The 11,657-nt window shown below is 43.9% G+C and overlaps 1 protein-coding gene across 2 annotated transcripts; it reads left to right on the top strand.

Annotated features, from left to right (window-relative positions):
• Nucleotides 1-2,736: 2,736 nt before the first annotated feature.
• On the top strand, nucleotides 2,737-9,992 carry LOC127319717 (cleavage and polyadenylation specificity factor subunit 2). Of its 2 annotated transcripts, XR_007862658.2 has the most exons (19): nucleotides 2,737-2,988; nucleotides 3,421-3,589; nucleotides 3,783-3,879; nucleotides 3,962-4,088; nucleotides 4,170-4,285; nucleotides 4,390-4,484; nucleotides 4,562-4,713; nucleotides 4,888-4,945; nucleotides 5,011-5,118; nucleotides 5,525-5,777; nucleotides 6,152-6,333; nucleotides 6,620-6,715; nucleotides 6,825-6,923; nucleotides 7,320-7,451; nucleotides 7,752-7,796; nucleotides 8,305-8,469; nucleotides 8,619-8,693; nucleotides 9,102-9,314; nucleotides 9,412-9,992. XR_007862658.2 is itself a non-coding variant. In XM_051349689.2 (18 exons), exons 1-18 carry the CDS (start codon nucleotides 2,840-2,842, stop codon nucleotides 9,198-9,200), a joined length of 2,217 nt encoding a protein of 738 aa, XP_051205649.1. In that variant the 5' UTR covers nucleotides 2,737-2,839; the 3' UTR covers nucleotides 9,201-9,404. The 2 variants fall into 2 exon arrangements, 1 of the variants encoding a protein (XP_051205649.1); XM_051349689.2 differs by lacking the exon at nucleotides 9,412-9,992 and having other exon boundaries at nucleotides 9,102-9,404.
• The last annotated feature ends 1,665 nt before the right edge of the window (nucleotides 9,993-11,657 follow it).

Genomic DNA, 11,657 nt, shown 5'->3' with positions numbered 1-11,657 from the left:
TATAACTCGGAACATGCGTAGAAAGATATAATATATCAGAAGCTTGCTGTTGTGCACAATGTCATACATCATCTAGAATAAAAGACAAAACATAAAAAAAATGGAGAGATAAAATTCAGCCAACACAAACCATGAACAAACAGCAAATGGAAATCATAACCCATTTGAACCATCCTTCATAATCGTACAAGAAATGATCGACAAGATGTACTCATCTCACAAAGTGTGGCCATTAATTCCATGAGATTAATTACCCTATGTTGCCACAGAACATACGCTTCGAAGTGAAACTTTATTTGGCATTGACGCTGAGTTGCAAAACCATCAGATGCATGCTAGCCTGAGCATTCTTTGGCTAGGCTTACTGCAACATCATGTACCTGGCAGACAGTGAATTGTGAGCATCCAACCATCATCCGAACACCTATATTTACATACCGAACATTTATGACATTGTGAAACTAACATCAAAAGCAACTACAGAGGTAATGACCAAAAAGGCATCCAACAGAAGTAACAAAGTGTACAAAAATACCATCTAACACACTTGAAAAATTAGGCCAAGTTACACTAATATATTCCACATACTGAAAAGAGCAAGCAAAATAGAAAGTGCTCTGAAAAATGGATATGGCCGAACGGGTGCGACGCGGAGCTCCAGGTGTACAACGTGGAGGAGGCCGATAGAGAAAAGCCAAGGGGAGGGGCACCTCGTCCACGGAAGGGATTACGGAAAATACAGACTCCAGGCAACCATCAAGTAAATTGGTACCACACCTTTAGCAATTGGAAAAGGAGCTGTCACCTCTGTGGCATATGTACACGAATGTACGAGGTAAGATGGATATACATGAAACTATGAAAGAAACCACACGAACAAGCAGGCAAAGCACACTCAAGCGAGTCGGTATACCTCACCGGAGATGAACCCAGGAGATGCCAAAATCTGAAGCCTACCGCTGTCGGCGGCGTGGTGCTCTAGGAAGATCAGGACCTATCCTGCGGACACCAGCTCCCCAATTCTTTGTGCCGATGAGTGCATCCCCATCCCCGCCACCTCCCTGTCTCCCCATCCAAATCTGTTGCGTCCTCCCCATCAGCCTGATCTCCTCCATGGGACCGGTCGAGCCGAAGAAGAGAGCCACAAATCTCGAAGGGAGGGGGAGGGAAGATGCAGGGGAAGCGCAGGCGGAGGGAGGGAGACGCATATCCGGCGACGGGCGAAAAAGTGAGGAGCAGGGAAGATGGGAGGGGGCCTTTCTTGCGCGTGAGATGAATAGACAGGCATCATAGACGTGGGGCTCGAGACGCAGTCTCCACCGACTAATGAGATAGTTTTTCTCGTTATAGTATATGCACCCAACATACAGACAAGTGGGCCATCAACTAACACGGTCCACAAACAGAGACACACGAGCAAGAGCGGACGCGCAAGCACATATATCAAGCCACAGGACAATAGCAGGACTGCTTTTGCAGCGACAGCGGGTGGTGGGCCAGACGAGAGAAAGTTTTGCCCAACAAAAATGCGAGAAGTGGCTACCGTGGAGGGCTCCTGCGTAGGGCAACCATACACGCAGTTACTTGTTCTCAATACCGTTCCCTCTACGCACGCAGATATATAAAATGCTCAGCTTCGACTCACAAGTGGCGACCAGCAAAAGTCAGCCAGGGCAGAGCCAACTAGCAACCGTATCAAAAAACGAACCGTTTTTCCTCTTCCGCTCGTGAGAGGCGGAGACGATCCAATCTTCCAAATCTCCGGCCAGGGCGTTGGGCCTGGTTTCCTCTCCCTCCACTTGCCGCTCTGGCGGCAGCATGAGGGAGGGGGAACCTCGTTCCTCCGTTCTGGCCTAGTAGTTAGGGTTAGTTTTTGTTTCCTATGGTGCGTCGTTGGGGTGGTGGGAGCGGCGCCCGGGCAAATAAATATGTCACAACTTCACTCCCACACCGGCGGCGACCTTCACGGCGGCGTCTCGGAGTTGTTGGCAACGTGTGCTTGTCGATCTTTCAGGTCGGCGGCTTGGTCTTCTCGCCGTTCTTCAGATCTGGCGAGATCTGTTTCTTGACGTGTCACTGGCGTTTGTCGTTGTCCACGACGGCGCTGGGGGCCGGGGCGAGGTGGTTCTTCAGGAGCGAAGATGTTGGTCCGGAGGTGGTGGTTATGTCGTTCTTCTCCGACTTCATTGATGGGAGGCGGCGTATCTTGGTCCAAGACAGCAAGGGGACGTCCCCCGGTCGACGTGCCACAACGACATGTGCCTCGCTGCTTGCAGCAGGCCTGTTCATCGACTCACAAAGCCTCGTTGGCGATGATGCTTTTTTGGATCTTGCAATGGTGGAGGCTTGACGTCTGTTCTTGCGTTCGTCTCGGCGGCGTTGGAATGGACGGCGGCCGCTGGCTACGGTGGTTGCAGGAAACCCTAGAGATCGTTTTGTATTTGTCGATCTTTTAGGTTTTTATCTGCAAATTCAGGATAATTATTTTATCCCGGTTTATCTTTTAGTTTTCACATGTGTTGCTTCATGTAACTTGGTGTTTGATTAATGAAATATGTGGTTGCTCTAAAAAAAAACTAGCAATCGTATCGCCATCAGATGAACTATTTCCGTTAAATCAGAGACGTTAGCAGCAATTGGTCGACCCTTATGGGCCGAATTGCCACGCCGGGCCCATCACATCCCGGCCCAGTTCTACTCCCACAGCTTCCTCCATCTCGACTCTCGAGCCTATGGGCTGGGCCGGGTTCCCGACTTCGGTCACAAACGCGCCGCCCGAAACCGCCGGTCGGACTCCACTCTCCACCTCGCCGTCTTCGCCGTCGCCGCCGGCCAAGGGATGGGGACGTCGGTGCAGGTGACGCCGCTGAGCGGCGCGTACGGCGAGGGCCCCCTCTGCTACCTGCTCGCCGTCGACGGCTTCCGCTTCCTCCTCGACTGCGGCTGGACCGACCACTGCGACCCCGCCGTGCTCCAGCCCCTCGCAAGGTACCCCCGCCAGCACCTACCCGTTCCACTATTCGTTCCGCCCCCGCGAGCTTGCTTGCTCGTACACTCGGTTGTCTCGGTGGTCGGTGCTACCATGCGTGCGTGTTCGTTGGCGAGGTTGCCTCGCCGGACGCGCGCCACCTGCTCGACGAATTGCGCCAGCTAGGGAATTGACTTGTTGAATCGAGCGAATATTGTTTCTAGGTGTGAAAGTGTGCATGAGTTTATGGTCATGTGCTAGTTGACCTCTGGCATGCACTCTCAGGCTGTTATACTTGTACTTCATTGTCCTGACCGGAGAAATTTGTTTTGTTTGTTTGTTTTCCTTTGCTGACGAAGAGCCGCCACATGGATATAGTAGCTTATTTTAGTCAAAACATATTGAATAATATCTTTCACTTATGCAGATAAGCATGTCTCGTATCTTTTCAGGGTTGCCCCAACAATAGATGCTGTTCTTCTGTCTCACCCTGACATGATGCATCTGGGAGCTTTGCCCTATGCTATGAAGCATCTTGGATTATCTGCACCAGTATATGCCACAGAACCTGTGTTTAGGCTTGGACTTCTGACCATGTATGATTATTTCCTATCTCGATGGGTAAGCTTCTTTTGCGCCCATTGTTGTAATTGGTAACTGCTTGTGCTTGTCTAACCATATGTGTTTCCAGTACACATATCCTCCTTGTTAATTGCGTGGGAACCTCACCAAATAGACGCCCGCCTACATTGTCGTTTCTCACTCTTCATCGTTCATGGAGGACTCTTACCAATTTTTAATGTCTCTTTCGCAGCAAGTTGCAGACTTTGACTTGTTCACTTTGGATGATATAGATGCTGCATTCCAGAATGTCGTGAGGCTAAAATACTCACAAAACCACCTTCTTAAAGGTTAGTGAGATCATGTTGATGTACACCACTTCAGTATGCTCAGCTAGTCAGCTGTATTCTCTCAGTAACCGTTTCTCGGCAGATAAAGGTGAAGGAATAGTGATTGCACCGCATGTGTCTGGGCATCTGTTGGGGGGTACAGTATGGAAGATAACAAAAGATGGGGAAGACGTCATCTATGCAGTTGATTTCAACCACCGAAAAGAGAGGTTAGATTCTGTGTTGTTTCTGTCATGTACAGATTTTGTACTCTGTAGCTTAAATAACTTAATACCGTTGTGCCTTCTCAGACATTTGAATGGTACTGCCCTTGGATCTTTTGTACGGCCAGCTGTTTTGATTACTGATGCTTACAATGCCTTGAACAATCAAGTCTACAAAAGGCAGCAGGATCAAGATTTCATTGGTACATTGCTGGACTAGCTACGAAATCATTACTTGTTTGCAGGTTATTTTCCTTGCATTATATATCAAAAACTCTTAGTTGAAGTGTCACCCTGTTCTATGCAGATTCAATGGTGAAAGTTCTATCAAATGGTGGTAGCGTGTTACTGCCTGTTGATACAGCCGGTAGAGTGCTAGAACTTCTTTTAATAATGGAGCAGGTGAAATCGTCATTTATTATCACGGTACTCCTTTATCCTGTCATGCTATGCTAACTTCTTATCTCCATGCATTTCAGTACTGGGCTCAACGACATTTGGTCTATCCTATCTACTTTCTGACAAATGTTTCTACAAGTACTATTGATTTTGTCAAGAGTTTTCTTGAATGGATGAGCGATTCAATCTCAAAGTCTTTTGAACACACTAGAGATAATGCCTTTCTATTAAGGTATAACGTTTACCTTGACATGAACATGCTTTCCCTCTGTTGCTCCAGTGGAGTAACGGATATATTCTTTCTTTGGAGTTCTGTTCTTAGAATGTTGTGATCAGAGTTATTTTCTAGGCTGTCCAATTCTCCATGTGATCCTTGTATTATTTCTTAGAACTGTCTCTGTTGCAGATATGTTTCACTGATAATTAACAAAGAAGAGCTGGAGAAACTGGGAGATGCTCCAAAGGTTAGAGTAACAATGTTTATGTCTACCATACTTTTGGAACCTTGAAGTTAACAGATACTTAGCAGGTGGTTCTAGCGTCCATGTCAAGCTTGGAGGTTGGCTTTTCTCATGACATATTTGTTGATATGGCAAATGAAGCAAAAAACCTGGTGCTTTTTACTGAGAAAGGACAGGTACATCCATATTTTCAGCTTCTCCAAATGGATCACAGTTCTCTTCAATCTTCACATATCTTCAGTAGCTTGCCACCCTAAATAAATAGTTATAGGAATTATGGAGATTTGAAGGTATAAATGACTAGAGGCCTTGATAACACATAGTTTAAACTTTGGATATGTAAAGAGCATGAGCCAAAGTTGCTTTAAGTGAAATCATCCGCTGAATTGATCTTTTATTCCTGGTGGAAAAGAAATTATAAAGCCTCACTTCCCCAAAATTTACCATTATCTCTGTGTCATGTTCCATAGTTGACTGCAAAGGATGATGAAATGTCTTCGTTTATTTCATTTAGTAGCAGAATTCGTGCATTGGATGTCTATGCATAAACAAATGTCTGATTAGAAAATTTTGGCATTCCAGTTTGGGACTCTTGCTCGCATGCTTCAAGTGGATCCACCCCCCAAAGCTGTAAAAGTGACTATGAGCAAACGAATTCCTTTAGTTGGTGATGAGCTGAAAGCTTATGAAGAGGAACAAGAACGGGTAAAAAAGGAAGAAGCGCTAAAGGCTAGCCTCAGCAAGGAGGAGGAGCTAAAGGCTTCTCAGGGATCAAATGCAAAGGCTTCTGCTCCCATGGTCGTCGATGCAAGCTTGTCTTGTAAATCATCCAATGGTATAAGATTTTTTTCTCTCGTTGATCCAATGGTATAAGATGGTTACACATTTTTCGGAGCATACGTGGGCTATCTTACCTAATCATATCACATTTGCAATGGCATATTATAGTTTGGAATATTATATATTTCCTGATAGCCACTTTTAGTTCATCTAGAAAAGTTTCTCTTACTCTGTTTATATGACTATTCTACTTCTCCTTTTCTGCCTGTCTTGTGTTTTGATCTGATGTAGTTCAATATCCCTGTTTCATTCTTATTCACTGTACGGAACAAGCAAAACGATAATAACATATCTGTTGTATGTAGTTTTTTTTTGCGGGTATCTGTTGTATGTAGTTAACTACCCTTCTTTACTTTCTGGTTCCATCAGCTGGCTCAAATGTTGGCGGGAGTGTGGATATTCTAATTGATGGATTTGTCCCTCCGGCGACCAGTGTCGCTCCTATGTTTCCTTTCTTTGAAAATACTGCTGACTGGGATGACTTCGGTGAGGTTATCAATCCTGATGATTATATGATGAAACAAGATGAAATGGATAATAATTTGATGCTCGTAAGTTCGCTTATGCACTTGCTGTTCCTTTTGACTACTCAGTTTGTGTTTAGACTTTTAGTCCATGGTCACTTAGTTGCATGCCTGTCAGTATGATTATTGTGCCACTGTCATTTCTTTGGAGACTGTTTCCCTTATTGAAAACTGCAAGAAACTTTAAATGAAGTGGGAAACAGATGGAACTTCCTTTCCAACTTCAGCGGTGTTCATTTGTTTTTACTTAAGGTGAACTGGTCTTATATAGTTTAGATTTACTCTAGGTTATTAAGGGCATGTTTTCTCTCAGGGTGCTGGAGATGGTATGGATGGTAAGCTTGATGAGGGATCAGCACGCCTGCTCCTTGATTCGGCACCATCAAAAGTGATTTCAAATGAGATGACAGTAAGTTCTCTTCTGTCTCTTTTATTTAGTATCCTATATCAAAGTGATAGCCTTACGTCTATCTAGATTGAATTTTTCCATCTGTTTAAGAATATTTGGCATTTTTCAGGTGCAAGTGAAGTGCTCATTGGCATATATGGACTTTGAAGGTCGGTCCGATGGCCGTTCCGTAAAATCTGTTATTGCTCATGTGGCCCCACTGAAACTTGTACGTGTCTTCAGTTTGAATATTGTACTGTACAGTATGTATGGCTTTGATCTTACAGTTTAAACTTATTTGCTCCCTTTTGATTTTTCTGTTCACTCCTATCTTTTGTCCTTTTCATAGTTAAAGATATCTCTGAATTCTCTCTGAGACTATGTTCTGAAGCACTTGCATTATTGAATCCATATATCATGTGAATCTCACTTTGCATGTCTATCCACTCGAAGGTGGCATGCCACCATACACTTTGTGTAGATAATTACTTTGGTGATTCTTTTTTTTTTGTTTACCATGTGACGTGTGTGATATCAGCGACCTGCAGTTGCAGTGGTTGTGATCAGTACTTGCGCTGTATGTGAAATCTGTAGCACATCCTGAACCTCTTCTCATATTTTCCAGGTTTTGGTGCATGGATCTGCAGAAGCTACTGAACATTTGAAAATGCATTGTGCAAAGAACTCAGACCTGCATGTTTATGCTCCTCAGTTGGAAGAAACAATTGATGTAACATCAGATTTATGTGCTTACAAGGTTAGTTTGTTAACTGATAAGCCCCTTTATAGTAGAGTTCTACTTAGGAGATTAGGAAAGTAAAGTCACCCTCAGATACTGGTGTATTAATTCTTATTCTGTTGTCACTGCACCCACCATCATGATTCTCCAGATTAGTGAATAATAGGCATTGCCAATTACTGAAGTCATTGCACCATCATGATACTCAATATTTGTATATGCCATTGTTTATTTAAGCATGGAGGCTAATGTAAGTTTGCTACCAATCAAATATGTTTATACATACTTGCTAATTTTGTCTGACTTATGAAATTTCAGGTACAACTTTCAGAGAAGTTCATGAGCAATGTCATATCTAAGAAGGTATGAGCTATATTTGATTCCTTTATTGTTAATTAATTTCATCTCTTCAATGTTAAAGTCATCTTGATGTGGAGATCGTGCCATGATATGAACTTGACATAAGTAAAGCTAGCAATCTAATGGTTCGAGTTCTCTCTTTGAGTAGCCGAGCTCTACTCAGAGCCCATTCAGAGCTCCCCTATTAGCAAACAAAGGAAAAGACTAGAGCTCCTTTTGCTGTTAGAAAACAGTGTTATTGCTTTTTAACCAGGCAGCCCGTTCCATTTCCCAGCTAGTCACCAGCCATAAGAACCTAACTATTAACCCCTTGAATTTGCTCATCAACTCCAAGCCAGTAACCACCAGAGACTACCTGTTCTCAGTCTATAGCCACTGACCATAGTGTTTGGCTGTTCGCCCATGTGTTTCATTTGGTTATTTGTTGATTTCTTCACTTTGGTGTTTGTTTACATCACTATGAGTTTTTACCATAAGAAAACACTGGCCCTGACACTACCACTGTCTGTAGTTAGGTGAGCATGAAATTGCGTGGGTTGATGCAGAAGTTGGGAAAGTGGACGAGAAGCTTACTTTGCTACCACCCTCGTCAACTCCATCAGCCCATAAACCAGTTCTTGTCGGTGATCTGAAATTGGCTGATTTCAAGCAATTCCTTGCAAATAAAGGTTTACAGGTAGGTCTCTGTTTTAAATTTATGAATTTATGATATTGGATTCCTTGGTCATTCTGTCCTCCACGTTTTGGTTTCAGTATGTGCATCAAACTAATCTCTGGTCACACTCTCAAACCATCAAGATGGAACACTAAGAATATTTTATGCAGGTCGAGTTTTCTGGGGGTGCTCTACGTTGTGGCGAGTACATCACGGTGCGCAAGATTGGCGATTCTAACCAAAAGGTAACTAACCGCTCGATCTGCTATACATTTAGCCGTAATTCTGAGAAGCCCCAATGTTTTTTGCCAAACTTCGGTCTCCACGGTCCTCCTATGTCCAAGTGGTACCACAAAACAAACTCTAGAACAGGCATGATAAACCGACTCCCAGTTCATCGCGAAAGCTACCCATTTTACGCCCCCCCCCCCCCCCCCCCGATTTTGTTCGTGTACTACTTCAGTCGGTTAGGGTTTAAAAAATCCACCACAATTCGGGCTAGGGTTAAAAAAACACCACAATTCAAAATTGCTCTATTTAGTGTTTTTGCGAAATTTTTGATTGTGGTGTTTTTTTAAAACCCTAGCCTGAATTGTGGTTTTTCTGTTGCAATTTTCTCATTCGTCTCTGACACACAATGTCGTGCATTGCAGGGCAGCACGGGTTCTCAGCAAATCGTGATCGAGGGCCCGCTGTGCGAGGACTACTACAAGATACGCGAGCTCCTCTACTCGCAGTTCTTCTTGCTGTAACCAAGGCTAACCTCCCGGAGCTGCACTTGTGGCAATGTTCCTGTTGTGTGATTTGTAGAAGTGATGAGTGGATAGTCAAGGGGAGACTACTAGTGTTGTGTTAATTTAATCCTGGTGATTTTTCAGTTGTACTCCTTCCTCAACCGCATTGTTCTCTTCGTTAACGCTATTTATTTGCCCATTCGTCTCGCTGGTGTTCTTTTTTGCATAGTTTCCAAGCATCAAAAAGGGTGTTGCAAGTATCCATCTGGAATTCGCCCATGGGGGCTTGTTCATGAGTACTCAGGAGCCATCACCAGACAGCGTTCCCGGTCTGATTTCTGCCTACCGTTTGTTTGCGTCCCCATTTCCTCACCAAACAGGCAAATAACTATGGCTTGAACTAATTCATCTATGTGTTTTACATGGTTCTATCTCTTACTACATGGATTATGACTTGTGAGATAGCTTCACATCAAAAGCTAGCATGAAGATATATGAAATTGCCTATGTGATTGCTCAAGAAGGTGGTTTGTTTACCAAGTGGGCTGAATCTTAGACTGAGTGCAAATGACAGGGCCAGTATGAGCACAAGTGTTGCTGTTTAAGCATGGATCAAATGCAAAATCCGAGTTGAGCATGTCATATCAACTTTGTGTAAGCAGAACTAAGCAAGGTATTTTGTTTGCAGATGCTCCACCTGATGCTTAAAAAAGCATGTATATGTAACTCCTACGATCATGATTTGAACCTACCATGTATATCAGTCTTATATATTTTCAACGGGAACGGTCTAATCTTCGTCTTTTCTTCTTGTAAAATCTTGATTGGTGGATGCCCCGTCCTTGAATACCCCTTTACAGCTCTGAATGGATTGCTAAACCAAAATTTATGCTCTCTTCCCTGATGTTCTATTGCCCGTTCCAGTTCTGGAAGTGCAAGTGAGTGCGTTTTTGTATTTTATTCGATTGATATTCAGGTTATGGCTCACTCATGCATGCCCAGATGTTCATTTTGGCTTAATGATGATTCATGGTTGTAGCTGATGGTTTTCAAACGGAAGTTTTTGAGGGCCGGTGGTACTATTCCTCTTCAATATAGTTCCTGACGCTGACAAGAACGTAGTATATGGTGAAATACATACAGCAGGAAGAAGGCACTTGTTTTGTAATCTTCGTGGCATCATGCAGGTTTCGTAGAAATTGGAAAATGGTGTGTCAATGCAGCAAAACTCAGATTATGTTGTTTGCATCATATACCGCCGAACTGAATTGCCCCATAAGCCCATTATTGTCAGGATCCTGCAATTCTTCAGTCTACTGCTGCTACACTTCTGTTAACTGAACGAAGCATTACGCAGCCGTTAGATCTAAACTTTCCTCCTCCGGGCAATGTTCCCAGCTCGAGTGTAATAAATTAGCTTAATCAAGACATCTTAACGCCTAAGTGTGTGTTATTGTAATCCTAATGTCGAGACTCACGTCGCGGTTATAAGAGGCCTGAGACTTGTAGGAGATAAAACAGTCTGATGAACTGTTTACAATTTTATACAATTTTATGTCCTTTTTTTTGTACACTTGGAACCTTCTGATGTTAGAAAACAGTCTTCACGATTACTCAATGCCTCTAGGGGCATTATTGCGGGGTAGCTTACTGAAAGCTTTTGACAACAAACTGACATTGTTCGATGAACTGTTGAATGCGGCTGCAGCTTACGCTTTCAGTTTTAATTTGAAAAGGAAGCCCCAAATGCCACCAGGAGCTACGTAACCGGTGAATTGCCTTATATCATCTTAATATGTACAATTTTATTGAGCTAACCATGCATGTCATCAAGTTACGAATTAACGGATGCAAGGTTGCTCCCCCTATATGGCACCTACAGTTCAGTCTGTAAAAACTAAAAACATATATGTTGGATCGATCTTGCACTGCTGACCTCTGTACCCAAAACCTGTGACACTCGACGACTTGGATTATTCAGCTATCTGGAATATTTCTATCTTGATAACAGATAGATAAATATATCTGCATATTTGTGCGCATCATGCTTTGCTTCCATTGTTTGTAGGTAGAACAGAAAGCTTTTATATTCTTTTTTTTTTCTCAATTGAATTATACTTTGCTTTACTTTTTCTCCAAGCAAATTACGAACTGTGTGCATCATGGCCCCATACTCTACCTACATACAATTCACTGCCCAGTGGACCTGCATACGGATATCTGGCTGGCACTTGGTGGGCGTTAGGGCATCTCCAACCGAGCGACCCATCCCGCGCCCGCGCGTCCGGATGGGTCCAGCCGGACAAAAAACCCGGCCCAACGCGGCGACGCACCGCAAATGCTGACGGCCGCGGCGTCCGGAACGACGCAAACCCGGCCCAAATCTGGGCTAGGTTTGCGTGGCACGCGGCGTCCGCCCGCGTCCGGGCGCCGGGCTGCTCGTCTCCCTTGGGGCCACCTGTCGGTGACCGGGGA

This window comes from Lolium perenne, chromosome 1 (assembly GCF_019359855.2).
Source record: "Lolium perenne isolate Kyuss_39 chromosome 1, Kyuss_2.0, whole genome shotgun sequence".
NCBI classification, from domain to species: domain Eukaryota; kingdom Viridiplantae; phylum Streptophyta; class Magnoliopsida; order Poales; family Poaceae; genus Lolium; species Lolium perenne.
This window is presented reverse-complemented; position numbering and strand designations above follow the sequence as displayed.

Excerpts from the sequence above, each read along its gene's own strand:
- LOC127319717 (XM_051349689.2), top strand. The coding sequence starts at position 2,840 with ATGGGGACGTCGGTGCAGGTGACGCCGCTGAGCGGCGCGTACGGCGAG. Across the intron at positions 4,714-4,887 it reads GATAATGCCTTTCTATTAAG|ATATGTTTCACTGATAATTA; the intron begins GTATAACGTTTA and ends TCTCTGTTGCAG. Across the intron at positions 5,119-5,524 it reads TTTTTACTGAGAAAGGACAG|TTTGGGACTCTTGCTCGCAT; the intron begins GTACATCCATAT and ends TTGGCATTCCAG.